Genomic DNA, 26,846 nt, shown 5'->3' with positions numbered 1-26,846 from the left:
GAAATATTAAAACAGTGCTGAAAAGACATCTCCTATGCCCGGTAAAAGTGACTCGTATACAGTGTGTCCTCCCAACTTGGGAAATACTACAGTGATTTGGAACCTCAGTTGGCTTCTTTGATAGTAAATAGTGACGAGCAGTTATTTGGCGCAGCTATTCAACTGGTAGCAGTTTAGGAAGGTGTTCAGCAGGCTGAGGGATCTAGAGGGATAACCTCTCTCCCTTCCCCTGACCCGTGGGATTAATGGGCACTCCCAAGGGAAAGAACTGCCAGTGGCTGTTTGCCAGCTCTGACTTCTGAACTGAGGGAAGGAGAGATGGAGCCATGATTTCCCAAATGCAGGAACTTGGCCTCCTCCTGACACCTTGGGTCTCACCTCTCTAGAAAGAGAGTTGAGAAAAGTCAGTCACCAAGCCCAACTTCTGGCTCCGATATTTAATTTCACCATGGATTTGTTTAAGCAGCGCAAGGGGGATTAGACTCCACACCCTAGCCAAATCCCCAGTTGGATTGTTCTCTTCTTTAATTCCCTTGTATTCCCTCTAAGAGGATCTGTTTTGTTTCTCACTCTCAAATACTCAGTGGTTCTTAGTTGTTTTTTTCTCCCAGTGACTGTGTTTCATCATCGGTGAATCAAGATATTTGTCTTTAATTTGTATTTTAGGGCAGATTTGCAAAAATCTTTGTGTTCTTTCAGAATAAAAAGTACCACCAAAATGTAGCATTACCCTGATTTAACTGGGAATTTGTCAGCTGTATATTTAAGTTATTTTTATAATGGTCAACTTTTTAAATATTTTGTTTTTAAACAGTATTATTTTTTAAAATAATGCCTTTGGTTTTACATGTGTAATTAACTATTATTATCTTAAAATACTATTGTTTTGGTGCAATCCATTGTTCTAACAATTCTTTTTTCACCACTGTTTTACACAGCATTCTAATTGGGTTATGGGTACAAACCCAGAAAGCCATTTCTCACAAATAATTGGCGTAATAGTCTTTACACCACCTAGTGCTAGATTAAGGATTGTTGCACATTTTGGTGTTTCTAAAACTCACTGAGGAGCTAACACGCCGTGTCTCTTTTCTTCAGTGAAGCTTAATTCACAAAAGAATTTGACAGTGAACTCATAATACCTATATTCAAGCATAATGAATTGAAATTTCATTTTAGAATCTGGATTCTTTCACAGTTAAATATTCTAAAAATGGTTCCCACACACACATTCCAATTGAATGCTCCAGCATTCTCCCTTGGGTTTGGGGAGCACCTGCTGCTCATTCAGCACCTAGTGCTGAAATAGTAACTAACTGCCAGGCTTGGTTAAGGCTTGAGAATGTAGGGGGAGGATATAAGGCAAATAACAAAAGTCTTGAGGTGACTTAATGTGATGCCTCCTGAAGTGGCACAGAGTATCATTAGTTTGTTCAGGGATAATATATTGAAATATCTGCAACACCAAGTCATTTTAAGGGCACGCTTATTGACTGAGCACAGATCTCAAAGGTGTACAGTAACCAGTCCTTACAGTTGTGCCAAGGAAAAGATGTACAGGGCCAACCGTGATGGCTCCCTCCTGTAATCCCAGCACTTGGGAGGCCAAGGCGAGAGGATCAGTTGAGCCCGGGAGTTTGAGACCATCCTGGGCAACATAGGGAGACAGTCTGACTCTGTCCCCCGGCTAGAGTGCAGTGGCCCTGTCTCCGCTCACTGCAACCTCCACATCCCTGGTTCAAGCAATTCTCATGCCCCAGCCTCCCAAATAGCTGAGATTACAGGCACATGCCACCATGCCCGGCTAATTGTTTATATTTTCATTAGAGTTGGGGTTTCACCATGTTGGCCAGGCTGGTTTCAAACTCCTGACCTCAGGTGATCTGCCTGCCTCAGCCTCCCAAAGTGCTGGAATTACAAGCATGAGCCACCACTCCCAGCCTCTACAAAAAATTTTTTTTAATTAGCTGGTGTGATGATGTGCACCTGTAGTCCCAGGAGGCTGAGGTTGGAAGATTGCTTGAGCCTGGGGAGGTCAAGGCTGCAGTGAGCTGTGGTTATGCCACTGCACTCCAGCCTGGGTGACAGAGTGAGACCCTGTCTCAAGAAAAAAACAGAAGAAGAGGAAGAAGAAGATAATGATGTACACAGATCACAATCCAGGTGCTGGCAAATGCCTTTACTTATCCAAGTCCTCACACCTGGGGGAAAACAAAATACAGATAAGTACTCACGGGCATTTTTCTCAGAATTCTTATAGGTAGGAAGTTACTGAAAATACTATTCCTTTATTCATATCATATCTATCTATTCTGACTTTTTTTAATGCTTGTTAATTATCTTCATATACATTGAGGCTGTGTTTTGTTATTTCCCAGCAGTTAATAATGCTCAGATATCAAGAGATTCAAGAGTTTTGTTTTTTTGTTTGTTTTTGAGACAGAGCCTCACTCTGTCACCCAGGCTGGAGTGCAGTGGCACGATCTTGGCTCACTGCAACCTCCACCTCCCAGGTTCAAGCGATCCTCCTGCCTCAGTCTCCCAAGTAGCTGGGGTTACAGGCTCATACCACCACGCCCAGCTAATTTTTTGCATTTTTAGTGGAGACGGGGTTTCACAGTGTTAGCCAGGGTTGTCTCCATCTCCTGACCTCATGATCCACCCGCCTTGGCCTCTCAAACTGCTGGGATTACAGGTGTGAGCCACCATGCTTGGCCTTTTTTTTTTTTTTTTTTTTTTTTGAGACACAGCCTTGTTCTGTCACCCGGCTGGAGTACAATGGCACGATCTCAGCTCACTGCAACCTGGGTCTCCCAGGTTCAAGCAATTCTCCTGCCTCAGCTTCCCAAGTACCTGGAATTACAGGTGCCCACCACCACACCTAGCTAATTTTTGTATTTTTAGTAGAGATGAGGTTTCACCATGTTGGCCAGGCTGGTCTCAAACTCCTGACCTCAGGTGATCTGCCCGCCTCGGCCTCCCAAAGTGCTGGGATTACAGGCGTGAGCCACCATGCCCAGACTAGAGTCTTTTAAATAAGTGTGGAGAGGGTCTCATGCAGTTGCCATTTCAAATCAAGGTCTTAGATTTCTGGGTTTTTTTGCATACAGATGGCGGTTTTAACACAAACCAGTTCTGGTCACGTCTGGAGGGGAGGAAAACAACCCACAATTCAAATCTGATTTTTTTAAAAGAGCGAAAGAGATGAATTAGGGATAGAATCCAGGATAGATTGGAAAGGAACTGAATTAAGCTAGAAAAAATACGTACAGGGAAAGGCTAAGGACTAAATCGGAGGTGAGGGGAATTCATGGGCAAAAAAAAAAGCCTATGCTGTTGCATTTTGTAAATGACTATTACGAAGTATTTTCTTTCCTTGATCTCATTTAAAGGTGGTACTTTGGAAAACTTGGCCGAAAAGATGCTGAGCGACAGCTATTGTCCTTTGGAAACCCAAGAGGTACCTTTCTTATCCGCGAGAGTGAAACCACCAAAGGTAAGATAACGAGTTGAAGAAGTTGGCTTGTCATTCAAATCTGTGGATTAGTCAGAGGGGATGAAAGGCTTATCTCTAATGTACAAGGATTTTTAAATGGCACATATCCTCCCTGCCTTATGAGTGGAGTCCTGTTTTCAGTCTTGCCTCCAGGCTCTAGAACTGCAGACAGCACCAAAAGAACTACAGAGGCTCCAAATCAAGACCTTCCTCCTGAAGCAGGCTGGGGGCGGCTTTACTGCTCCGGGCACACAAGATCATAGAATTTTCAGAAGTCCTTTAGAATTTCGATTTTCTGAAACTCTTAGTTCCTCGGGTGCCAGTCATACGGGTTGTTTTTGCTTTCCTTTTGTTTTTTAAATAACTGAGGACTTCACTTCTCTGCCTCCAACTGTTGGACTTTTCATTATTTAACCACTCATTACAGCCCACAAGAGGAGATAGGTCAAGGAAGAAAAGAGTAGGGGCCTCTAGCTTAATCCACCAGATTATCTGTTCCTGTGGAAAGTGTTGTAAAACAGAAGCTTGGAGCTCACTTCTAGAGAAACAAGCCTTAGATTTCTTTTGCACATGCTGCCGCTACCTCCCAGTATGCCCCTGGGTAGAGAAGACAGGGGAAGCAAACTCAGCCGTGCATCGTGGTCCTTCTCTCTACCCTGGAGGGAAGGAGTGTCGGAATTGAGTCTACGCTGTATTATACAACAAGGGTGACTGAACAGTGTGTTTAAGAAAAATATCCAGGAAGCTTTCAGTCTCAAGGGCAGAATTATTTTACTGCTAATATCTTCTGACATTTGCAGGACATCAAGAAGCATCTTCTTCCTGTTACTGAGTGGAGATGCTGTGTGTGTGTGTGTACATGTGTGTGTGTATCCTTGGTAATTATTAATCAGAGTCAAGAAAATGAGGCCTAAAAAGCAAGCTAATAGTCTAAATGACTGGAGCTGCTAATGCTTTGCTTGTTTACCAGGTGCCTATTCACTTTCCATCCGCGATTGGGATGATATGAAAGGAGACCACGTCAAACATTATAAAATTCGCAAACTTGACAACGGTGGATACTACATTACCACCCGGGCCCAGTTTGAAACCCTTCAGCAGCTTGTACAACATTACTCAGGTAACCTGAATTCTAACTGCCTACTAACCGTGTGGATGCTGGAGGGAGTGGATAGGCCCAGAGCAGGAAAGTGGAAAGGGTAAAACTAATTATGTACAAAATCACTCCTAGAATATGTTTTCTTTGCCAGCCATTAATGGTGGGACTTGGCTGAATAGGTTCTATTGCTGTTGTTCTACTGTAGTTGTTATTATTAGTTCCACATGTTTGTCCAAAGATCCTATAATATTTTTGTTTCCCAAGTAGAAAGCAATAGGTTAAATTGTAAAAGTTGTTTGTCTTTTTATCTTCATCCTAAAATACTTCAATTTGTCTTTTCCCATTCCCCCTGCATTGCATATGAGGAAGGAGTCTCTCGGAGGGCGCTTACATGGGGACTCCTACAAGGAATACTGGCTTTCCACCATCACTTTACACTCAGCACTGTTGCAGGAATAGCTGCACGTACATTTCATTCTCATGCAAGCCATTTATCATGTTCCCCACCAATACTGCTGTTTCCTAACTAGACTTAGACTTACACGACCCACAGCTCTTAGATCTATTACGTCGTCTTGTGTTAAATTAAACTTTTAAAACGCACATCAGTCTCTGTCCTAACACCCAGATATCACCATTATTTTGTTGTTTCTGAAAACATATAAATATTAGGTGTGCAGTTTATACATTTTATCAAAGACTGTGGTTTTATGTGCAATTGTTAAAATGATTGCTTTCTTTCCTAGATTAGCAAGTATTATATACCACTATATAATACATGTTCACATGTGCCTGTAGTTATAGGTGCACATGTACAGACACATGTCTATATCCTATTAAGCCTAGAGGTTTTTTTTTTCGTGTGACCCATTTCTCCATTTTCTATTGTTCTCCAGGACAAAGGCAAGACTCAAAAGATAGTATACGATTTTCCTCTACTATTGCTCTGTGCACAATCATTGAAATATGTATGTATAATTTTTGGCATGAAAAAGCAATCTTTCAAAAATGACAATAAGAAATGTCTGTTGATCCCTGGCACTAATGAACAATAGAACATATTCACAGCACTTGCAGTACTAGTTGATTATGGCATTGGCTAACTTGGTTTATGTGGATTCTAATGAAACATTTGGGAGAAACGGAACAGAATATCTCCCTGAGCTTAAGTGATATACTCAAAATGCCTGCATGTTGTAAGGATTTTTCAAATGCTGAAATATATTTCATTACAGCCAAACATCAGCAGGATCCCCAGGGTTTGGATCATTTGAAAATACTGTGTTCGAAAGGGCACCTTAATAACATTGTAGAGCTGGAAGGAAGGAGGAGATGTGAACAATAGACACTTTTTTTAATCTCGGGGAAAAAAATCCATCTCACGTTAGACTTGTTTTTATATTGGCTTTCCCTCTTCCCTCTTTCTCTCTCACACAATAAAATGCCTTTGAAATATTGACACATAAATAATTTCCTACCTAAACATCTCAGAGCCTGATTCCATCAAAAAGAAAGGAGTAAAAAGCAAGTTACAGCCCAGCAGCACATCTGCTTTCCCTGGTTCCGGGGGCTGCCAGGAGGGAGCGGGAGGGAGCGGGGGTCTGTCCGCCTCCCAGGGCAGGCTCTGTCAGCTTTTGTCACTCCCTGATTTCTTATTCTTTGTTACCTTTTTTCGCCTGACTGATTTTTACTTGGCATTTAAGTTCTCCTTAGCACTGCCAGACTCTAAAAGGTTATATTCTTTTTAAAAAAGAAGAGAAAGAAAGAAAGAAGACAAAGAGAAAAAAAACCTCCGAGTGATAACTACTTTTTCCCTTTTTTTTTTTTTTGGTAAAGAATACATTTTTTTCACATCTTGAATTTCTGTGAATTTTAGTTTCCATTCTTTCTCCTTTCAAACCAGACACCTAAATTATACATTGAAGACTGGTAAAAGGTGGGTTTTTTTTGTTTTTTTTTTTTTTAATGGAAAATATCAAAGCAGCAGCCCAGGAGTATCTGACTTGGTGGAATGGAATCAGTTAGAAAGCCAAAGAAATCACTAAAAAAAGTGACTTCTTTTTTTTCCCCATCACTTACAATCTTCAGCCTTACTAGTTTATGACAGTTTAATGTTCTGTAGAAGAATCCTCCACTAAAGTTATAATTTTAAATATAGTCATGTAGACAGATCCCTAATCCCCTGGGTAATCTAGATACTAAAGGTGGGGAGGAACAGTCATGTTGACATTCTTTAATCCAAAACCACTTTTTGAAATTAGTAAGGATGTTTTCAGCATTCCCAAAAACATGTTATGAGCACATTGAGCTGAAAACCTTTTTCTTACTCAGTGAGTACAGAAACCAAAGCAGCCTGTGTGTATATCTATGTATAGACTGTATCGTACCTGGGCTTATGGAGTAGTCTAAATTTAAAACGTCCTCTATTCTACCTCCAATGAAAATGTTTCTGTGTGTGGCATCTGATCTTCCACCGTGTGTGTGGTCGTCTGCTGGTGTAGCGCTGTGTGCTGCTGGTGTTCCACAATGTGTGTGGTCGTCTGCTGGTGTAGCGCTGTTTGAGGAGCACTGTGCGCCGCTCGTGTGGATTTACACTTAGGAGTGTTGTCATTACATGTGTTCTGCTCTTCTCTCCCTCTCCTGCCCCTGCCCTGCTCCATCAGAGAGAGCTGCAGGTCTCTGCTGCCGCCTAGTAGTTCCCTGTCACAAAGGGATGCCAAGGCTTACCGATCTGTCTGTCAAAACCAAAGATGTCTGGGAAATCCCTCGAGAATCCCTGCAGTTGATCAAGAGACTGGGAAATGGGCAGTTTGGGGAAGTATGGATGGGTATGCTGAGACTCAATTATTCTATTATTAGCTTCCCCGTTTGGGAAATCCCAAACACCAAAGATGGAAGGTGAAAATAAAGACTGTGTGACCGGGAAGAAAGTTCGAATTCCTAATAGTGGGGAATAATAATTTCAATTCTGGTTTTAACATTCTGGAATTTCTAAAAAAAAAAGATAGTAAGTGGGCAAAACTGGCAAATGGCTCAAGTTGTACTATTACATGACTCTCAATTCATAAACCAGCAAATGGTGCAAGGAATGTTCCAGCTGCCATAAAATGTCTTGCCCTTCATTTCCAAAAGTAAATATTTGTTAAGTGTCGTCGTAACGGGCAAGTCACCTTCCATCTTTCCTAGTGCATGCATAATTATGGATTATAAGGACTGTGTTTTCTTTATTAATTCCCTTTCCTGTAGAGAAAGCTGATGGTTTGTGTTTTAACTTAACTGTGATTGCATCAAGTTGTACCCCACAAACTTCTGGATTGGCTAAAGATGCTTGGGAAGTTGCACGTCGTTCGTTGTGTCTGGAGAAGAAGCTGGGTCAGGGGTGTTTCGCTGAAGTGTGGCTTGGTAAGGCAGAGGGCACATTTTGTTTTGGCTGCATCTCAAAGCCGATTAAAAGGATGGTTTTGAACAAAAATGCACACACAGCCATTGGGACAAAGACACTTAACCTGGATAACTAGACAGGCACAGACCATCCAGATTTTCAGAATATGCTGATACCTTGCTGTGCTCATCTGTCCTACTTCATGTGGTTAATTAAGGCACCCGCAGAACAGGAAACCAGTACACTACGAATCTGGTGTTTCCTCTTCCTAAGAAATGGGAAGGTAAGATACTGTATATGGGCAGCCATAAGAAAGACCGTGGGCATTTTGCTCAGTGGGCCTGGGTTTGAATCCTTACTAGCTAATTAACCATAAATAAGGGCATATTTAACTCCTTTAAGCCTCAGTTTTTTCTTCTGTAAAATTGGAATGATACTTTTTTGTTGTTGTTGAGACGGAGTCTTGCTCTGTCGCTAGGCTGGAGTACAATGGCGTGATACCAGCTCACTGCAACCTCCGCCTCCCGGGTTCAAGCAATTCTCCTGCCTCAGCCTCCCAAGTAGCTGGGATTACAGGTGCCTGCCACCACGCCCGGCTAATTTTTTGTATTTTTAGTAGAGGCGGGATTTCACCATGTTGGCCAGGATGGTCTCGATCTCTTGACCTGGTGATCTGCCTGCCTCGTCCTCCCAAAGTGCTGGGATTACAGGCGTGAGCCACCATGCCCGGCCAGAATGTACTTATTTTATAGGATTATTTTTAGGATTACATGGGTTAATATGTTTAAAGTCCCTTGCAGATAGTAGATACTCAGTAGACATACATACTTCTCTTTATTTGATTGTCATTGATAAGGCTGGCTGCACTGGGCCTTTGTAATTTCTTTTATAGCCCTTTTGGGTCAGTTGCAGCTTTGCTTAGAAACAATTCATGGAATTAGGCCCCACTCAAAAACCTGTTTCAGTGAAACAATATTGATACTTATGGAATCCTCCATCTTCCTTCCTCAGAACTCATTCAAAACAGTATTGATCAGTACCCTTTGCTATGTGTGGGTACAGATCTTTAGGTGTAGTCTGCATTAAAAGAGTTAATACAGGTGGCCGGGCGCAGTGGCTCATGCCTGTAATCCCAGCACTTTGGGATGCCAAGGCAGGTGGATCACCTGAGGTCAGGAGTTCGAGACCAGCCTGACCAACATGGAGAAACCTTGCCTCTACTAAAAATGCAAAGTTAGCTGGGCATGGTGGCACATGCCTGTAATCCCAGCTACTCAGGAGGCTGAGGCAGGAGAATCGCTTGAACCTGGGAGGCAGAGGTTACGGTGAGTAGAGATCGTGCCATTGCACTCCAGCCTGGGCAATAAAAGCGAAACTCTGTCTCAAGAAAAAAAAAAAAAAGAGTTAATACAGTTAAAGCACTTAAAACATATAGCCCAGCAAGTGATAAGTACTACAAAGATATATGTAGGTAAGTAGGTGGATAAATAGGTAATAGACAGACATACACATATATATGTATGAGTTAGCTAGTTTAATAAATCCACATTATTGTGTCCATCTCTCTCTGGACTTTATCTCAAGTATCATAAAATATATGACCTCCTTCTTCCTCATTCACCCTCTAATAATAGAGGATATTAGTCAAATTACTCACACAATCACAGAGAATTGGACCCTGTAAGAAAATTTGTTTTCAAATTTTACAGATATCAACTTTAAATCATGACATATCCTGTTCACATTTTGTTTCCCAATAAACACAAGATGACATGCCCAGCAGAATTGGGATGGGTGTCTATGCAATTAATGAGGTTTGCATTACAGAGGAAGATTTTAATGTATTTAAAATGTTGGGTGCTGAGTCTTAAATAGCAAAGATCACCTATAAATCACCAAATTTCCCGTGAATGCTTAGTGGGCAGATATTTTATGAAGTTTAAATGAACTTTTCTTTAAGCCACTTGTTTTTTCATAATTTATATTTTGTAGGTTGCATGTTGTAATTGTATGAACATGTCTTTAACAGGATAATAAGAACTCCAATTTACAGAATCCTTAAATTCCAAAGTCAGTTATATTAAATATAAAAATCTTAATTTAAAGCAGTCTTCTTTTTCAAATAGAAAATAATCTAAATTAGCAGATTGTTTCCCCTTTATACAGTTATTCCTCAACATCACAGGTCTAATAATGGAATACACATGGAACCTAGGTGTGGGTTTGTTTTTTTAATGCTGGGCTGAAAGAGGCCCAAAAGATAATCCAATTCCATTCCTGTATTTTACAGATGAGGTTAACTGATGACAATCATAATCCAGGCCTTGCCTTCAGATTTGCTAGGTTTTCTTTAACATGCTAAATTTAAATATCTCTGTTCCCTCTCAGCTGCTGTTTAATTTCCCCTGTCTACCTACCTGATGGAAGCCATTGTTCTTGTGGCTAGCCATCAGTAAAGCTGAGGAATTTGCCTTACCTGGTTGAAGTATTGGCAAGCAGACTATGAGCTCCTTGCCAGTGCTTATCAGCACGCTCGGCACACCTGTACAAGGACTCGGTCAAGTAACTTGTCCATTGCAGACATTGAAAGTCTAAAGGTAATTTCCAGACATCCTTATGTGGTGCCATATTTTTAAATGGCACACCCCATAAACTTAAATAATCTAATTTCTTCCATGCCCACTGTACTCCCTAAGGGACAGCTATTAGATGGCCAGGCCTGTTCCAAGTCCTAGACTTTCATCACTGTAAACAGCGGTCCAGAGCTTTTGGTATAAATGTGTAATCATATGACTGCACCAAAAAAAGCCAGAGTGGTATATATTCAAAATTTTAAAACATTTTAATGAATTATAAATCTTAATATAGCCATCCTTGCCATCCCCACAAAGAAACACATTTTTTCTGTTAAAATACTTGACAGAGTCCTTGCAATTGAATGTCTTTGTTCAACAAAAACTGTATTAAGTGTTTTAAATTTAAAATCTAATTTTATGCAAATAGCTGGTGGTCAAAACCCTCTTTTTCCATCAAAAGAAGATCTTTGGTTTGACTTCATGTTCTGGGATGTTTGTAGGTACCTGGAATGGAAACACAAAAGTAGCCATAAAGACTCTTAAACCAGGCACAATGTCCCCCGAATCATTCCTTGAGGAAGCGCAGATCATGAAGAAGCTGAAGCATGACAAGCTGGTCCAGCTCTACGCAGTGGTGTCTGAGGAGCCCATCTACATCGTCACCGAGTATATGAATAAAGGTTGAGCAAAGCCTCTCCTGTCTCCAGCATACAGTGCCTTAAGGGGTTGTTTGAGGGAGAGAAATGGAGGCTTCCTACTTGCTGCTTTTCTAGTTTCTGCCTGGGTCAAGTATTCCCATTAGGAACCACCAGTTATGCACTCATTAATGAAAACATTTTTAAAAACATACCAACCTTGAGTTTGCCCCGCCCCAAATCCTTGTGAAATGTCAAATGCCTTTAACATGTTATGTGTGTCAGAAATTCAAGCTTCTCTCCATAATTAAAACATTCATTTTTAATATCAGGTGGTACAGAGGGTTATGATAGTTTGCTGTTATTTTGAATGTAGTAGCTTTTGTTGCATTTCCTTTTGGCAGGGCTAAACAATTAATATCAGACACTGCTCTCTAAGCTAAGTTTAGTCTCCGTCATTTGAACATCTTATTTTTTTCCAGCTCTCTTCTTAGTCAGATGATGAATTACATGCTTTCACAGACCACATTTATTCTCACATTCTCTCCCCCACAACCCCTCTGTCTTTCTAATCAAACCAGCATTGTTGGGGATAAGACCAGAGATCATTTTGTTTTGGAAAAATAGATGAACCAAACAAGAAACAGTCTTGAAAGGCAATACATTGTACATCAGAGGATACCAGTGTAATTTTTCTTTTCCATGTACTTTCTTTTAAAATATAATGGAAATTTTTTTTCTGGCAAACTGTTTTTTGTCCTTTGTATCCAGGCTTGTTTTGTAAATAACTTTGTGATTAAAGCATAAAATATCACTGATGACCATCATAAGCCTCCACCTTCTGCAAATGATTATCCCTGCCTTGTTGTGTTATACTAGTGGCTCTGAAGCTTCCAATGTTTTGTTTCAGATGTCTGATTTAAGGCTTGGCTGGCTATGATCTAATTAAGGGGAACCATCTGCCCCGCCCATATTCTTCAGATTGTCTTTTCTTGATTCAAAATCTGTAAATAAGCTAAGCTACTGAGTCTCAGACTTTACCTTGTATTATTAGAATCACCTGTAGGGCTTCTTAAAACCCAAGTTTCTGGACCCAACCTTCAAAGTTTCTGATTTCCTTGATCTGGGATGGGACCTGAGAATTTGCATATCTAACAAGTTCCCTTGTGTTATTGTAGCTACTCGTCCCAAGACCACAGCTTTGGACCACTCAGCTGGGCTGTATTTTCCCCACATCCATTCTTTGTGCAGGGGTGATTGGGGAATGGGATTGAAGAGGTGTGGTTCTTCATAGGTTCCTCTTTATGACATAAAGGGAGATTGAGTCCCATTTCTTCTAGTTTTATCAAATATATATTGTTATTCCTAGAAATGGAATTAATGCTTTTTGTTTTTAAAAGGTAAAACTGTTACTTCTCCATGCATATACTTTTTTCTACCCTGCTTTTTTATATAAATTTTCCCCCCGCCCCCATGGATGGCATTATTCCATTTGACTACCTTATTACTTTTAATAAGAAAACCAAATACAGCTCTCCATTGGGAATTATCTTTCAAAGTAAATTGAAATGATTTTATGTTTTGTTCATAGGAAGTTTACTGGATTTCTTAAAAGATGGAGAAGGAAGAGCTCTGAAATTACCAAATCTTGTGGACATGGCAGCACAGGTAAGCCCTACAGGGTAACTTGATGTGCCATAGGTTTAATGACGTGTAAGTACATTGGGTCATGGTGTAACATGTCCTGTTCCTTGGGTTTCCACAGGTGGCTGCAGGAATGGCTTACATCGAGCGCATGAATTATATCCATAGAGATCTGCGATCAGCAAACATTCTAGTGGGGAATGGACTCATATGCAAGATTGCTGATTTCGGATTGGCCCGATTGATCGAAGACAATGAGTACACAGCAAGACAAGGTGGGCACTTGAATGACAATGGCTCGTGATCACAGCCATGAGAACAGTCACTTACCGCACGGCCCTTCCTTCCTCCTTACCTTACCTTCCTTCAGAAAATACCTGAAATGTCATTCGTCAGCTGGGTTTGGACTCCTTGATCTGGCAGGAATTTGACAGCTCTGCAGGTGGGAGACTGTTGTGGGCCGAGTGGAGGAATGAGATGTTGGTTTTTGGTGGGTGGTTGGGTGGGTATTGGTATTTGCTGCTGTGGTCCTCTTGGCTCATGCTGGTCTCCTCACAGCATCTAGGCCTAGGATACTCTGGTTTTGGAGAAAGAAGGCTGGGGAAAGCCAAGGGATCGTCAAGTTTTAGTTCATCGTTCAATCAGTCTGTGTCCTAGCAGAAAGCAGAAGGCATGTTCAAATTAGAGAAGTTAAGAAATGAGTTTTTTACAAAGGTATAGGCAGGGTTTCAGAAAGCCAACAGAGCATGGTGCAGTATCTCGGAGCCTGTAACAGCAACAGAACCAAAGCCTCAAAGGCAAGGGGGCAGAGAAGTGGGCACAAGAAGTCAGAATAGACCACTGCACAGAGAGGGCCTCCTCAGTAGAGAGAGATGGCAGGAATGGATCTGGGGACTCATACCCAACCCCACTCTTTAGCCCACTTCCAGGTCTTCTACCAGACCCAACCAGAAGTAGAGGTCACAGGAACTCAGGGATGAATCCTTATGGGTCCAGAGCAGGGAGAGGGAGAGTGGAGAGAGGAGTTAGAAAGACTATAGATGGTAACAGCATAGTTCCTCAAAAATCTCCACCTCCTTTCATCATCTCCTTCATCCCACCCTCTGCAAAAATTTCTATCAATTAGCCTTTAAGTGAAATATATCAATTCAGCAGCCATTCCAGTGAGGCGGCTTTTCGGGTGCTGTTAGAGCACCAGATACTAGAAAGGAGTTTTTAGGAATATTTTCTTTGTTTCTGGATACTTACAAAGTGGTCACCAGGTAAAATTGTGGGACTAAGTATGCAGTTTGCAATCGAATATAGGCTCCTCATGTAGAACATAATGTTTATAACTGGAGCAGGAGGGAACTTTCATTGTTGGTATTTTTAACCAAAGCCTAGTCATCCCAAGCAAAGCCAAGCAGTGACTGGAATGTATTACAGGGTGGTGCTTTCTACTGCATTTCGTAATGGCCACCTCTGGAGTCCTTTTCTTTCTCTTTCTCTTTCTCTTTCTCCTCCTCCTCTTGCCCCTGTTCCTCCTCCTCTTGATTCTTTCATTTCATGCCAATTATCCTCTCCCTTCATTTGACTCTAAGAATGGAAGCATTCTTAGCAGTCTCAAGTGATGAGGAAAAATGTTAAACTAAGACCCTGGCTGCTACCGATACTGTCCAAATGCTGAATTACATGTCGGTCAGACAGCTCAGCTATTTGAATTTCCCCAACACGTGGCAGTTCTTGTCCTGGAGCCAAATGCCCACACAGCAAGCTTGCCCGTGTGTTATACACACACATACACCCCCGGTGCTGGGCCAGATGGCGTGCTGTATCTCTAATCAAAGGCGCGCTGCAGCTTTGATTGGCACTGGCCGTCCAGAGAGGAATGTGCATGTGATTTTGAGGCGAGGGAGCCGAGAGGACCTGAGTGCCAGTGGATCTGAGACTTGCCCTGAATGAGGGACTTTATCCTGAGGCAAGTCTGTCAGATCCAGCTCCTTAGACTTGGAAGGAGAGTGGGCGAAGGTTGTGAGACATGAATATTTGATTAAGAAAAGGGCTAGAATAGAGCCGTGTGCTCACCCTTCTGTGTGTGAGTTGAGTTTTTCCCCTTTTCCTGGACTTTGGACTCTCTGGGGTTTGTGGTTAATGCTCATGAACCATGGGTAAATGAGAAGGTTGCCAGGCCAGGTGCCAGGGGTGCTGTTAACAGTGTTAACAGGGCCTGGGGGTTTAGTCCACACCTTACTCACTGGAGTGAGGCTCCTCAGGCTGTGGCCCTGGGTGATTGGCACCCTCACTGATTCCCCTCCCATCAGGCTGCTGCCCTCAGCCTGGCCCCGAACTGTTCCTCTGCATTAGCTGTCCTGATTGCCCTTCTGCCGGCTGCCCAGTTCCACCATCATGTCCCCAGGTGCCATCAGAGCCCCTTTCAAAAGGCCAACCTTGTAGCCTTTGTACTGCATTTCCTTACTTAATTTCCAAATGTAGGGTCCCATCCTTCCTTCTTCAAACATTTTTCTTCTTTCCTCCCTTTTCCAAACACCTTCAAATCCATGCCAAACACTGGAAAGAGAGAAGGAAGAAGTAAGTGAACTGGAGAACTGAACTGGGCGGGGGGAAAGCGAAGCTTGCGGGGGGTCCCAGGATGTCCAAGGAGAATAAAAGAAATGCTGTCCTGCAGCAGAGGGGTAGGAAGTGGCAGAGCCATTTATCAAATACCTTCCAGGTACCAGGCCGGAGGGGAAACGTGAGGACCAGGCAGGGAAACAATAGGAATAGACTCAGAGGGGTTAAGTAACTTCTACAAAGTCACACAGCTAGTAAAAGAGCAGAGTCAGGATTTGAATCCAGATATGGCTGGCCCTGTTGCATCTACCATCTTAAGTTATGCTGACTGCTGCTCATCAAGTCAGTGATACAAACAACTGAAAATCAAGCTGGAGAGGATTAGCCATGCATCCCCTTTCCCCTGTATTTTATGGGGCTGTTTTTAAGGAGCACCTTCTAGTGTGCCTGTGTGAGGGAGTTGGAGAGACCTTCCTTTTCCAGCATGGGGACAACCCAGCTGTTTATCAAATTCCTCCCGAGGGCCCACCCTGCCCCGGCCGCTTTACGAGGCAGAAAGGGCCTGGTGTGTATCTGCTGGTGTACTCTGCAGATGGCATGTGTGCTGCGTGCTGAAGTTTCTGCGGGGAATTAATCAGCTCCTCCAGACAGCTGGTCCGCGTGCCTAATAATATTTGCAAGTCGGGTTTTATGTTACCCACAGGCCACAGCCATGCTGCATCTTGATTATGAGAATGCAGGCGGCATTCGGAAACATGCGCCAAACACAGATATTTTAGGACCATGAATGACAGTTGTTTTCAAAACAGTTGTGAGTTTCCCATCTCAGGGCGCACTGAAATATCTGTCACCCCTTGGGCAGATGAGGTGGCATTGCATAGGGCACAAGCAGAATTGGAGTGTGGAGCCGGGTTCCACAGTCCTTCCTGTGCTCCTTGCTTCCCACCACCCCAGCTACCCAGGACTGAGCAGCAGCCCATGTCAGGGAGGAGGTCAAGGCCAGGCCCTGAGCCTGTGAGGATGGCCTTCCACTGACAGCACTCTAGAAGCAACTAGAAATTTGGAGGGATTGCTTATTCTCTATTACCTGGACATCTCACTCAGTTACAGCAGATGGTTTTTCTTTAGTTATAACACTTTGCTAAATTCTGCCCAATCAGAGTCTCTAAATAATGCCAACATCAGTTATTTGAGTGCCTTGTCAATGAAAGGGACTTTATTAGGAGCTACCGATATCAAGAAGCCTAAGACTGCACAGGACAGTCAGCAAGCATGAGGAGGAACACGTGGGGCATTGTTGAAATCAGATGGAACCAGGCTTGATATCTAGCTGTACCACCTGACGATCTGGGGCCTTAGGCAAGTTATTTAACTTTTGCATACCTCAGTTTACTCATCTGTAAAATGGAAAGACATTTTGTCTGCTGTGTGCATTTTTGCAAAGATTAAGTGAAACAATGCATGTAAAGTGCTTAACAGGGTACCCAGCACATAGTGATAAATGTTGCTTGTTACTATTGGTATATCTGGTACAACACTAAGTTCTTGGGGAATAAACAAATGAGTGAATGGATTGTAGATACAATGGAAAGTCTGAAACACTATTCAGGAAAGGGAGAGAAAAATCAAAGATAATTCCCAAGTAGTCAAATGCAGGTGATCATGAGAATGGCATTACCAATAACAGAAATGAGTGACTTGGGAAGATCTTACCTTCAAGAAAGAGGATACATCTGGGTTTTTATCTATTAAGCTGGAGATGGTTGTGGTGGTCCTCCAAGCCCAGACAAATGAGCTGGGGTGCCCTCACTGGGTCTCACTGCCACAGCTGGGCTCTCAGCCTTCCAGCCGTCCCCTAAGGTCTAGTCACGGCTGCCTCCCTGCCCTAGCACCGCATCTTCCTCCCGGAATCATCCCAGAGCTCACCACAGGCCCCACAAGGAGCTACTGTCCATCTTCTTGTCCGTACACTTCCATACCGCACCTGTCTCCTGTGACCCCCGACATAGGCGGATGTCACAAGCCTTGCTTCTGGAAGTTCACAGCCCCTCCGGCCATCACTTCCTTCAGAGATCACACAAGCAGATGAGAAGCAGTGGGAAAATTCTCTGCAGACTCTAGTTTTTTCTTCATGAGCTTTTAGTGCCGACTAATGTTGATTTAAACCTAGCAAGTTCAGACAGACGTGGCTGTGTGTAAGCATAACTTCCTTTTGTGGATACCTTTTTATTCTTTATTGAGACACATACAGTATTAACACACATACAGTAAAATGAACAAATCTGAAGTGTGCAGCCCGATGAATTTTTACATACACGTATGCCCCTGAATCCACCCCGAAGATAAAGAGACAGAATACTTCCAGCACCCCAGAAGACCTCTTATTCCCACTCCCAGTCAGTAACCACCCCCACAAATAGCCTTTTTTCCACTCTTTTCACCATAGATTGGTAAGTTTTGCCTGTAAATGAACATCACAGACATGAATCCTATAGTATCACTCTTGTGTCTGGTTTCTTTCCCATTCTTATGTCTGTGAGATTCTTCCATATTGCTGCATGGAACAGTAGTTCTCTTCATGGCTGGGTAGTATTCCGCTGTACAAATACATCACAGAGCCTCCATTCTACTGTTGCTGAACATGTGGGGTCATTTCCAAACTGGAACTATTATAAATAAGGGTGCTGTGGTGGTACATACATGTCCTCGTCTCTCTGGGCTGTGTTCTCCAGTGGAATTGCTAGTCACAGGGCAAACCTAGATTAGCAATTGCAGTTACTCCCTAACAGATTTTGTGGACATATTTTTAAAAAGGAGAATACACACTCAGTGTGTCATTTGCCAGCATTGTTCTTCCCTCTAAGCTGCTAGTGAGGCAGCCTATTGAGACTGAGGAACCAGAGGTTGGACGTTAGGGTCCCTGGCTTTGAATCAGCTCTGTTGCTTACAAGCTTGGTGTCCACAGGCCAGTTATTTAAGCTCTTTCAGCCTCATTTTTATCATTTGTAAAATGGTGATAATAAAAATGATCACCTCACATCATTAGTATGGAACTTACATGGGCTATCTATAAAAGTTATTTGAGAGTTGTGAAATGTAAAAGTCATCCTTATAACCTCAACTTTTTGTATTTGACATACATTTTCCTTGAAAACAATCTATAAAGTTTTTAAAGAGAATCACTATTAGTAATCAATAGAGAAAAAAATCAGTCTTTCCAGAAAAAAATACTATCTCCTTATTTTATAGCCTGGGCCAGTCAATGGATCTGGGCAGTCACCACTTTGATATACCTGCATGCTCCAAGGGCCCCTCCACCCCAGACACAGCTGGGAGTCACGCATCCGCTGTCCTTGTGTCTGGCCAGCTTGCCTGTTTTCTCGTATTTGCATTCTCTGTTGGGAACTATCCCTGCCTCTGCGCTGCCTCTCTTGTTTTTAATCTTGTGAATTCTGAATATCAGATGGCCCTTCTCAGCATTTTCACCGATGCATGTGCATACACACATCAACACAAGCACACACGAGCACACACACTGCATGAGCACACACACGCTGCCTGAGCACGCACACGCTGCCCGAGCACGGCTGGAGCAGTTCTCTCGAGTATCTGTGGAGCCGCTCTTACTGCTTCTCTATAGAAGTGATTTAGTTTAAAGACTAGCAGCGGTCCCTTGTAGACACAGAGCACATAGTAGTATTTAATAAATATTTGTTTGCAGCAATGGAAATAACCAAGGTCACCAACCCCTCCACACTCTTCTGAGACATGCTCTCCTGTTGTCTCTCAGCAATGTGCGTGGCTCTCTCTGGGAATCAAATGCTGTTGTGGCTGCGGGAACCTCCAGAAAGGGTTGTTTATTGCATTAATATTCCTTGCACACTCCAAGATTGTCTTTGGAGTGATGGGAAGCACAGGAGCTTTGCAGCTAGATAAGCCTGTGTTCAAATCCTGACGCCGTATTCCTAGAGCATAAGCTCTGGCCTCTCTGAGCCTCACCTTTCTCATCATAAAATAAGATTGGTGTTGGTTACCTTTAAGGTGATCGTAAGAATTCAAGAAGATAATTAGTAGAAGTTGTTGGTATTCTTCACTTCTTCCAACTCCTCCCCACAACACTTTGGTGTTTTTTTGTTTTGTTCTATTTTGGGTTTCTTCTTCTTCTTCTTTCTTCTTTCTTCTTTCTTCTTTCTTCTTTCTTCTTTCTTCTTTCTTCCTTCTTCCTTCTTCCTTCTTCCTTCTTCTTCTTCTTCTTCTTTCTCCTCTTCCTCTTCCTCTTCCTCTTCCTCCTCTTCTTCCTCCTCTTCTTCCTCTTCTTCTCCCTCCTCTCCCTCCTCTCCTCCTCCTCCTTCTTCTTTTTTTTTTCTTTATAGCTTGACCTCTTTTCTTCTTCCCATGTACACCTCCCAAAGATGGCAGGGCCTGGATTGGTTAAGAGCATGACCCATGAAATCAAAGTGTCTTGGTATAAAACCTAGCATTGCTGCTAATTCACTGTGAGACCTTGAACAAGTTGCTTAACCTCTCTGAGCTTTTATTTCCTCCTCTTAAAACAGGGATAATAATAGTTTCTATATCATAGAATTGTTGTATGGCTTCCCTGGGAATAACCATAAAGCAGTTGGCACAAAGCTAACACTGAGCTGATCGTGGTAGCTGGCAATAGTAGTAATAGTGATATTATTATAATATTATTGGTCCAATGGATGCTAATAGTTGTGTTTCTCTCTGTCACATACACACACACACACACACACACACACACACACACACACACACACCCCACTTTGGGTTTTCCTGATCCCTCCCATCGGGGCTGCTTCCACATGGAGGCTCTGCCTCTATCGCCCTTTCTCCTGATTTGAATCCTCACGAAGGACAAGAACTGGGGTTGCTGTATGGTTTTGGTTGGTTTGTTTTTACGTTCAAAATTAATGAAACAAATGTCAAGGAAACATAATCTTTGGATCTTTGGAATATATATAAAAATAGGAACATTCGGGTCTTTGTATAAGACTGCTGTAAGTTTAGGCTTATGTATTAAATAGAAGAAGAAAAATGTGTCTGTTCAAATGCTCCCAGTATTGGGGGTTTAAATTGAATAGATTATTGTCTGGAGGAAAATTCAAGTATAAATTAGACTACGAAGAATTACTAATTGTTGCAGTTTTCATGTTAATTATTTCATGTTAAAAAATTGTTACCGCATAAATTAACACATTCTTTCATAGAAAACATATTTTAGAAAGATTTGTTACTTTAATAACTCTTTGTGTATTAGAAATCCCAGATGCCTATACTAATTAAATATAATCAGATTTTAGATTCAAAAAGCACAGTAGCCATTTAACACAAACAAGCAGGCAGCTAGGTTGAAAAACACGCTCAGAAAGAAGTGGATCCCTGTTTCTTTCGAATTTCGAATTTCACAATCCAGAACTGTGAATTCAATTCCTGTCCTTCCTTTGTATTACGACTGGGGATTATTAGACTCAGAGCGCCAGCTTTCCAGCTCAAGGGCTCCTGCGGAATTATTAATCAGCCGCTTCTGAGGTCCCTGTAATCCGGTGGCAGATCAAGGCTGATCTCGCCATGAGATGCCCTCCCTCTGCCCCCGTCAACACATGAATTTCTTGTCCTCTGTCAACAACAGCATTGCCGTTCCCGCACAGTGTGCTGTGACCTGAACAGCAAATATCAGGAGAGGGAAGGGAAAAAAAAAAAAAAAAAAAAACCTTTTTAATTATTGAATTTAATCTAATTCTTCCCATGCTAGAGAAGCAAACCATCCTTTGATGAAAAGCAAACCCTTTAAAATGCAAGCCATTGTCTTAAGCACCGACTAGTGTGTTCCCAACTCAGTGGTGCCGCCATCAAATGACCACGCCAACCCCCGACTCCCCAGCCCACACTGAGAGTCTGTCATCCTGAGGGCTGTCTAGGGAGAGACCCCAGGGGACTTGCCCGACAGAATGCCCTGCCCTCCGAGGTCAGACACGGCTTTCCCGCTGAGCTGAGTCGCATGCCTGAACCATGCTGCTTGTAATCAAGCTTCCCGGATCCGAGTTTGGTACACTTCAGTCACTAAGCAGAAAAGCTCCTTCATTTGTATTCTGTCGCTTCAAGCTCTGAGCTTCCACCTCGTTTCTGGGAGGGACTGCTTTGTTTATCTGCTGAGCCACCGTGGAGCTTCGGGGCCCAGATTAATAGTTAGGGGGAGCAGGTCAAATTGGCAGGGAAATGGAGATGAATTGTAGACCGCATCCATTTTCCTCCAGGAAAGGGTGTGTTGAAAGCCAAAGATTAAAATTAAAAGAAAAGGGACTCTAAATCACCCTTTCCTACTACAGTCTCTCTTTAAAGATTAAAACTGTTTCAGGTCGGAGATGGGACCAATTTCTTTCATTCCCACCCTTGGGCAGCTCTGACTCTGCCCAGAGGATACAGATGGACTGGAGGTAAGCAGTGGTCACCTCAAGCCCAGCTTCTTTGCACATCTTTCCCTTTATCTGTGCCGGTCAGTCCCATTGTATATTCTGTGTGAGCATCTCTTTCTCCTTTGTGCTGTTTTGGGCAGAGCCTTTTGGTGGTGGTTTATGAATGGTCAAGAGCAAGTCCTCAGTCTGTGCCGCCCACGTTTCTTAGTAATCATCAAGAAGGAAGCAGATGGTCACCCTCTGTGATTTTAAAGTGTGTAAATAGGAACTGCAGATTGCCATCAAACATCAAAAATGTCATTTGGCTTCCTTGTCTTGCCTTGCTGGCAAAAGGAACTCCCGCATTTGCATCATCTGGGTAATCACGGACACGCAGTACGTTTGAAAACTGCGCCAGGTTCTGAAGCATCATTTCTTCCAGCCAAAGGAGGGTGCTCAGTGGCATTGCTCTGCTGTCCCCAGGGTGGCTCCCCTATTGGCACACTGTGCCAGATTGAAAGGGGGAACGGTTTGAAAAAGCCACCCCAAAGTGGTACTTGTCTTCTGTGTATCCTCTTATCCTTTGATACCTTCTGAGCTCCCAATCAAACTCCATGACCTCCACCTGTTCCCACACAGCATCCCCCCAAACCCAGTGCTGCCCGTGCAGCCTAGCTCGCCATGTGGCAGGAAGTCAGACTGACGCGGGCCCTCTGCCCCTTCTGGGGGTGGCTGGATTCTTGGCATCATTTCTATATTGAACTACATCCCACACAGCCATTGATCACTCAGGTGAGTTCCTCTCACCACCCTGGGCAGCAGTGTGCAGATGGTTACAAAGCCCTTGTCTTTTGCTCTGGATTGAAAGTCCGCAAACACAGTGTTTATCCTGTTGAAGCTGTGAATCAGAATTTTTATTCTGTTTGTTTTGTTTTGTTTTCTCTTTGCAGAGGTAATCAAGTTACAGAATTTTTATTCTGATATTGCTTCCTTTCTGGCTCTTGGAAAACTGGAAGGATAATTGGAATTATTCAGAGCCTCAGTATTCTGGAACAGCAAGCAGGGCTCCTTTTTTCTTCAGTCCCACCCAAGATAACCACTTAAATAAGCCTCCATAACACAGTCTGTACTCCAAGGAAAGTCCCTTTGATGGTTCTCAGATTTCCTTCTTAAAAGGACCAAATACCCATGATTTCAGGAGATGCCCATTAATTTTATTCTCTACTTTTGCATTGCCCCCATGAGTTAGAGTGGGTTTGTCATTGGTCACCATTGCAAGGGAGGTGATGGAGAATGACAAGCAGCCCAGAATTTCCTCCCTTTACTTCCTGGCTCCTCTAGGGATATTTGGAAGGAATGTCACAGTTTACCTTCTGGTAGCCTCCACGTCTGGATCAAATGCCCTTCCACAATTTATCCTGCCTATCCTTCCCCAATTGCAAAACCCCAAGATTAATACCTAGAGTCCAGCCTAGCCCCTGCATTCTCCCTGGTAGATGAGTCTACTCCCCTCTGTCCTCTAGTTGTCCTGGGTTCGATTTTTGTTACCCACTGATAGACCTTCTATCTCTTCTCTGTCCAGTCTTGAACTCTGGGCTCTCTTGGAACTTTGCTCACCCCAATCAGCCTGAATATTCTTTCCATGGATTCCACTCAATTAGACTTTGGATCTGTGCCTAGTTTATCAACCTTATCTTTGCAATATGTTCAGGCCCACCTTCCACTCCTTGGTTCTTGTCCTCCTCGGCCTAACTTGTCCCTTTTCCACTCGCAACCCTGGTGGGACAGAATTCCTCCTTCCTCCCAACCTCCCTCCTTCTCAAACTCCTTACTCAACATTTTGAAATTTCAGATGGAATATAATCTTAACCCATTGTAACATTTACTTTTCTTTTTTTTTTTTAAAGCATGATGCTAAAACCTTATGAACTTGAAGTAGAAGTTTCAACAGAATGCGTCACCAGAGATAACTGGAAAACACCCAGTTGTATTGCTTCAGAAGCATTTGGGAAATCTGAAAGTCATTCCCTTGGCCTAGTGTGAAAATTCTGAGTTTTGCTTTGCCAAGTTTCATTGGGTTTGAAATCATTGTTTTGTTTAAGTAACCACAAAGTTCCAGGTCAGGTCAGCTTTGATTTTGCTTCTTTCGCAGGATATCCTGTCCTGGTACCGCCTTGTCACCTCTCCCTCCTGTAAGCCAAATTTCTGTTATTGGCATTGTTTGTGATTTCTTTTCTTTTATTACCCGGAGTAACTTTCAAGTTGAAGTATTGCATACTATTAAATATTGGATATAAAAGTTTTCAGAGTTAGTGGCTTTATAATTAAAAAGGGCTCTGGGTGGCTCTTTGGTTCAGAAAAGCAGTGTCTGTTGTTGAAAGTAATGGGTTTCCTCCTTGAAAATGCTATTAGGGCACAGCTCAGATTCTCTGTAGGAAGGATTTGGCTTCTTTTATTCAATACTGACTTCACCTTCTCCACCTTGACCTAGCTTTTTAGCCAGAGGGGATATTCTCTGAGACTATGGATGGCCTGGTCACCAGGAAAAATAAAAGAGAGAGAGACTTGGCAGTTCAGCTCTCCGGTGATGTGAGCTGGGCCCACCCAGGTCTGTCCTGGCCCCTGCCCTGACCCTCCCTGCCGCAGGGAGAGCCATGGGTCATGCATCATTTCAGTGCGGCTACCTCTCCCCGAAGCCCTCATCTCCTGCTCATGTTCTCTTTTCCTCTCTCTGCTGAGCCCTCTTCTTCCTAAAGGGAGTGCCACCATTTAATTATCTGTTGGATTTGCCTGTGAGCTCTGTCTCCCTGGCTGCCAAGAAACCCCAAGGGTGGAGGCAACCTGTGCTTGGTTTTCCCAGGAGCGCCTCACAGGGTGCTGGGGACATCGTGGACCCTCGGAAGATTCTCATTGATTGGTTGATGAGTGTTTTGATGAGGATTTTTTTATCTTCTTTTCCTCTTCTGATGTTTGGAGAGCTTTGGCATTGCTGATGGCATTTGCCAGTGCAACTCAGTGACTTTAGGCCTTTACTATCTGAATAAAATAACAGCTGGCATTTATTTAGCTATTACCAGGTGCCAGATGCTGTGCTGAGCCTTTTACATCAACGATTCTTCTCACCACAACCTTAGGCGGTTATCATCCCCAGTTTACAGACAAGGAAACTGAGACTTAGGGACATTTTAAATGATCAACCAGCAAATCCAGTGTGCAAGCACAGGGATGCCTGACTCGGAAGCTCCTTTCCTAAGTGATCATACTGGTCCTTCCACAAGTGACTACTCAATCCCAGCTCAGCCCACAGTGGGACTGCTTTGCATTGTCACTGAAGAGCATCCACTCCTCGTTTCCTGACCGGCTTATGTGCTCTTACTGCAGGAGGTGATTTGGCAGCAAAAGTATCTGCAGTCTTCACTGGAGCATTTGAAATGCCTGTGCCATCATCTTAATGAAAACACATAAAGAACAGGAAGTAACTGAGTCAAGTAAGACTGTTTCTATTTGAGGCAGAAGTGAAAAACAGATTACCTGGCCACTAGGGATAGAGGGACTTCATTAACTGGAATGTGGTCTGGGGCTTGGGATGGGCCATCGTGACATAATGACTTTGGGCAGTCATCCTGTTGGCACTGAAAAACTGAGAGCATCAGTCAGGCTGTGCTGTCATATGAAAGGAAGATTTTATTCCTATAACTTTTAAGAGTGAAGAAAATTATTAGTTTATTACACCACTCTATTGTTACTCTTTGTGTTTAGTTTGATTAAGTCTGTGTAAAGGAAAAGAATGACTTTGACCGTCAGGGTGTCAGATAACTTACTGCCTGGCTGGACCCTTTAGCTAGTTAGAGCATTTATTGCTGTTTAACCAGCCTTAGGCAAGTTGCTATGAAGAAATATGTGTCTCCAACCTCAGTGGATTTGCATTCTGTTGAAGGAGATTTTTTAAATAACTTATGAAAGAACTAGTAAAAGGAGACAGAGGAGACATGGACATGGTGGAACAGTGTATAGCGTTTATGCAGTCAGGCTCTGGCGCCTTTGGTTCAAATCCCAGTTCTGCCATCTACACGTGTTCTTTGTTTGGCACATTCCTTTCCTGTCTATGTTCCATTTTCTCATCTGTAGAACAAGACTATTCCTGGTATCCACCTCATGTGCACAGTGCTTTGCATTCCTGACTCTTAGCAAGCGCTCAGTGTATGTTTAGCTATTGTGGTAGCTGCTATTATCAAGCATTAAACTGTTGTTTCTAGCACTAGGCGCCAGGTGCATTGGAGAGATTAGTGAAGGCTGGAGTAATCACAGGTGATTTCATGAAGGAGGTGGGACTGGAGCTGAATAGGCTTTAGCTAAGCAGGTGAAGGGAAAGAGAGCATTTCCAAAGCCAATGTAAAAGAAACAAGTGTGAGCATGCTAAGTGCAGGACACAGGTTATAGTAAAGCAAACTGAACTAGATTAATTGTGTTTGGGGTAGCAAGAACCAAGTTAGGTCAGGCACAGTGGCTCACACCTGTAGTCCCAGCACTTTGGGAGACCAAGGCAGAACGACCCCTTGAGCCCAGGAGTTCAGGACTAGCCCGGGCAACATAGCAAGATCCCATCTCTACAAAACATAAAATTAGACTGGGCGCAGTGGCTCATGCCTGTAATTCCAGCACTTTAGGAGGCCGAGGTGGGTGGATCACCTGAGGTCAGAAGTTCGAGACTAGCCTGACCAATATGGTGAAACCCCATCTCTACTAAAAGTACAAAACTTAGCCAGGCATGGTGGTGTGCACCTATAGTCCCAGCTACTCAGGAAGCTGAGACAGGTGAATTGCTTGTATCTGTGAGGTGGAGGTTGCAGTGAGTTGAGATCGCACCACTGCACTCCAGCCTGGGCAACAGAGCGAGACTCTGTCTCAAAAAAATAATAATAATAATTAAAGTAAAAATTAGCCAGGCATGGTGGTGCACACCTATAGTCCTAGCTACTCAGGAGAGGCAGGAAGCTTACTTGAGTAAATCCAAGCAAGAAGAGCCCACAGGGGAGACAAGCAAAATG

The 26,846-nt window shown here is 43.0% G+C and overlaps 1 protein-coding gene across 3 annotated transcripts in view; it reads left to right on the top strand.

Annotated features, from left to right (window-relative positions):
* The window catches only part of FYN (FYN proto-oncogene, Src family tyrosine kinase), a 210,251-nt gene that overhangs the window by 162,903 nt on the left and 20,502 nt on the right, over positions 1 to 26,846 (top strand). Inside the window, exons 7-12 of one of the 3 annotated variants that reach the window (XM_025382436.1) lie at positions 3,393 to 3,496; positions 4,467 to 4,616; positions 7,259 to 7,423; positions 11,054 to 11,233; positions 12,780 to 12,856; positions 12,954 to 13,107. In XM_025382436.1, the coding sequence (XP_025238221.1) occupies positions 3,393 to 3,496; positions 4,467 to 4,616; positions 7,259 to 7,423; positions 11,054 to 11,233; positions 12,780 to 12,856; positions 12,954 to 13,107 (830 nt within the window). Of the gene's footprint in view, positions 1 to 3,392; positions 3,497 to 4,466; positions 4,617 to 7,258; positions 7,424 to 7,841; positions 7,998 to 11,053; positions 11,234 to 12,779; positions 12,857 to 12,953; positions 13,108 to 26,846 lie in introns of all 3 variants that reach the window. The other 2 variants (XM_025382437.1, XM_025382439.1) reach the window with 2 other exon arrangements.

Source organism: Theropithecus gelada, chromosome 4 (assembly GCF_003255815.1).
Source record: "Theropithecus gelada isolate Dixy chromosome 4, Tgel_1.0, whole genome shotgun sequence".
NCBI lineage: Eukaryota > Metazoa > Chordata > Mammalia > Primates > Cercopithecidae > Theropithecus > Theropithecus gelada.
The sequence above is the reverse complement of the archived record's forward strand: the minus strand, read 5'-3'. Positions and strand labels throughout refer to the sequence as shown.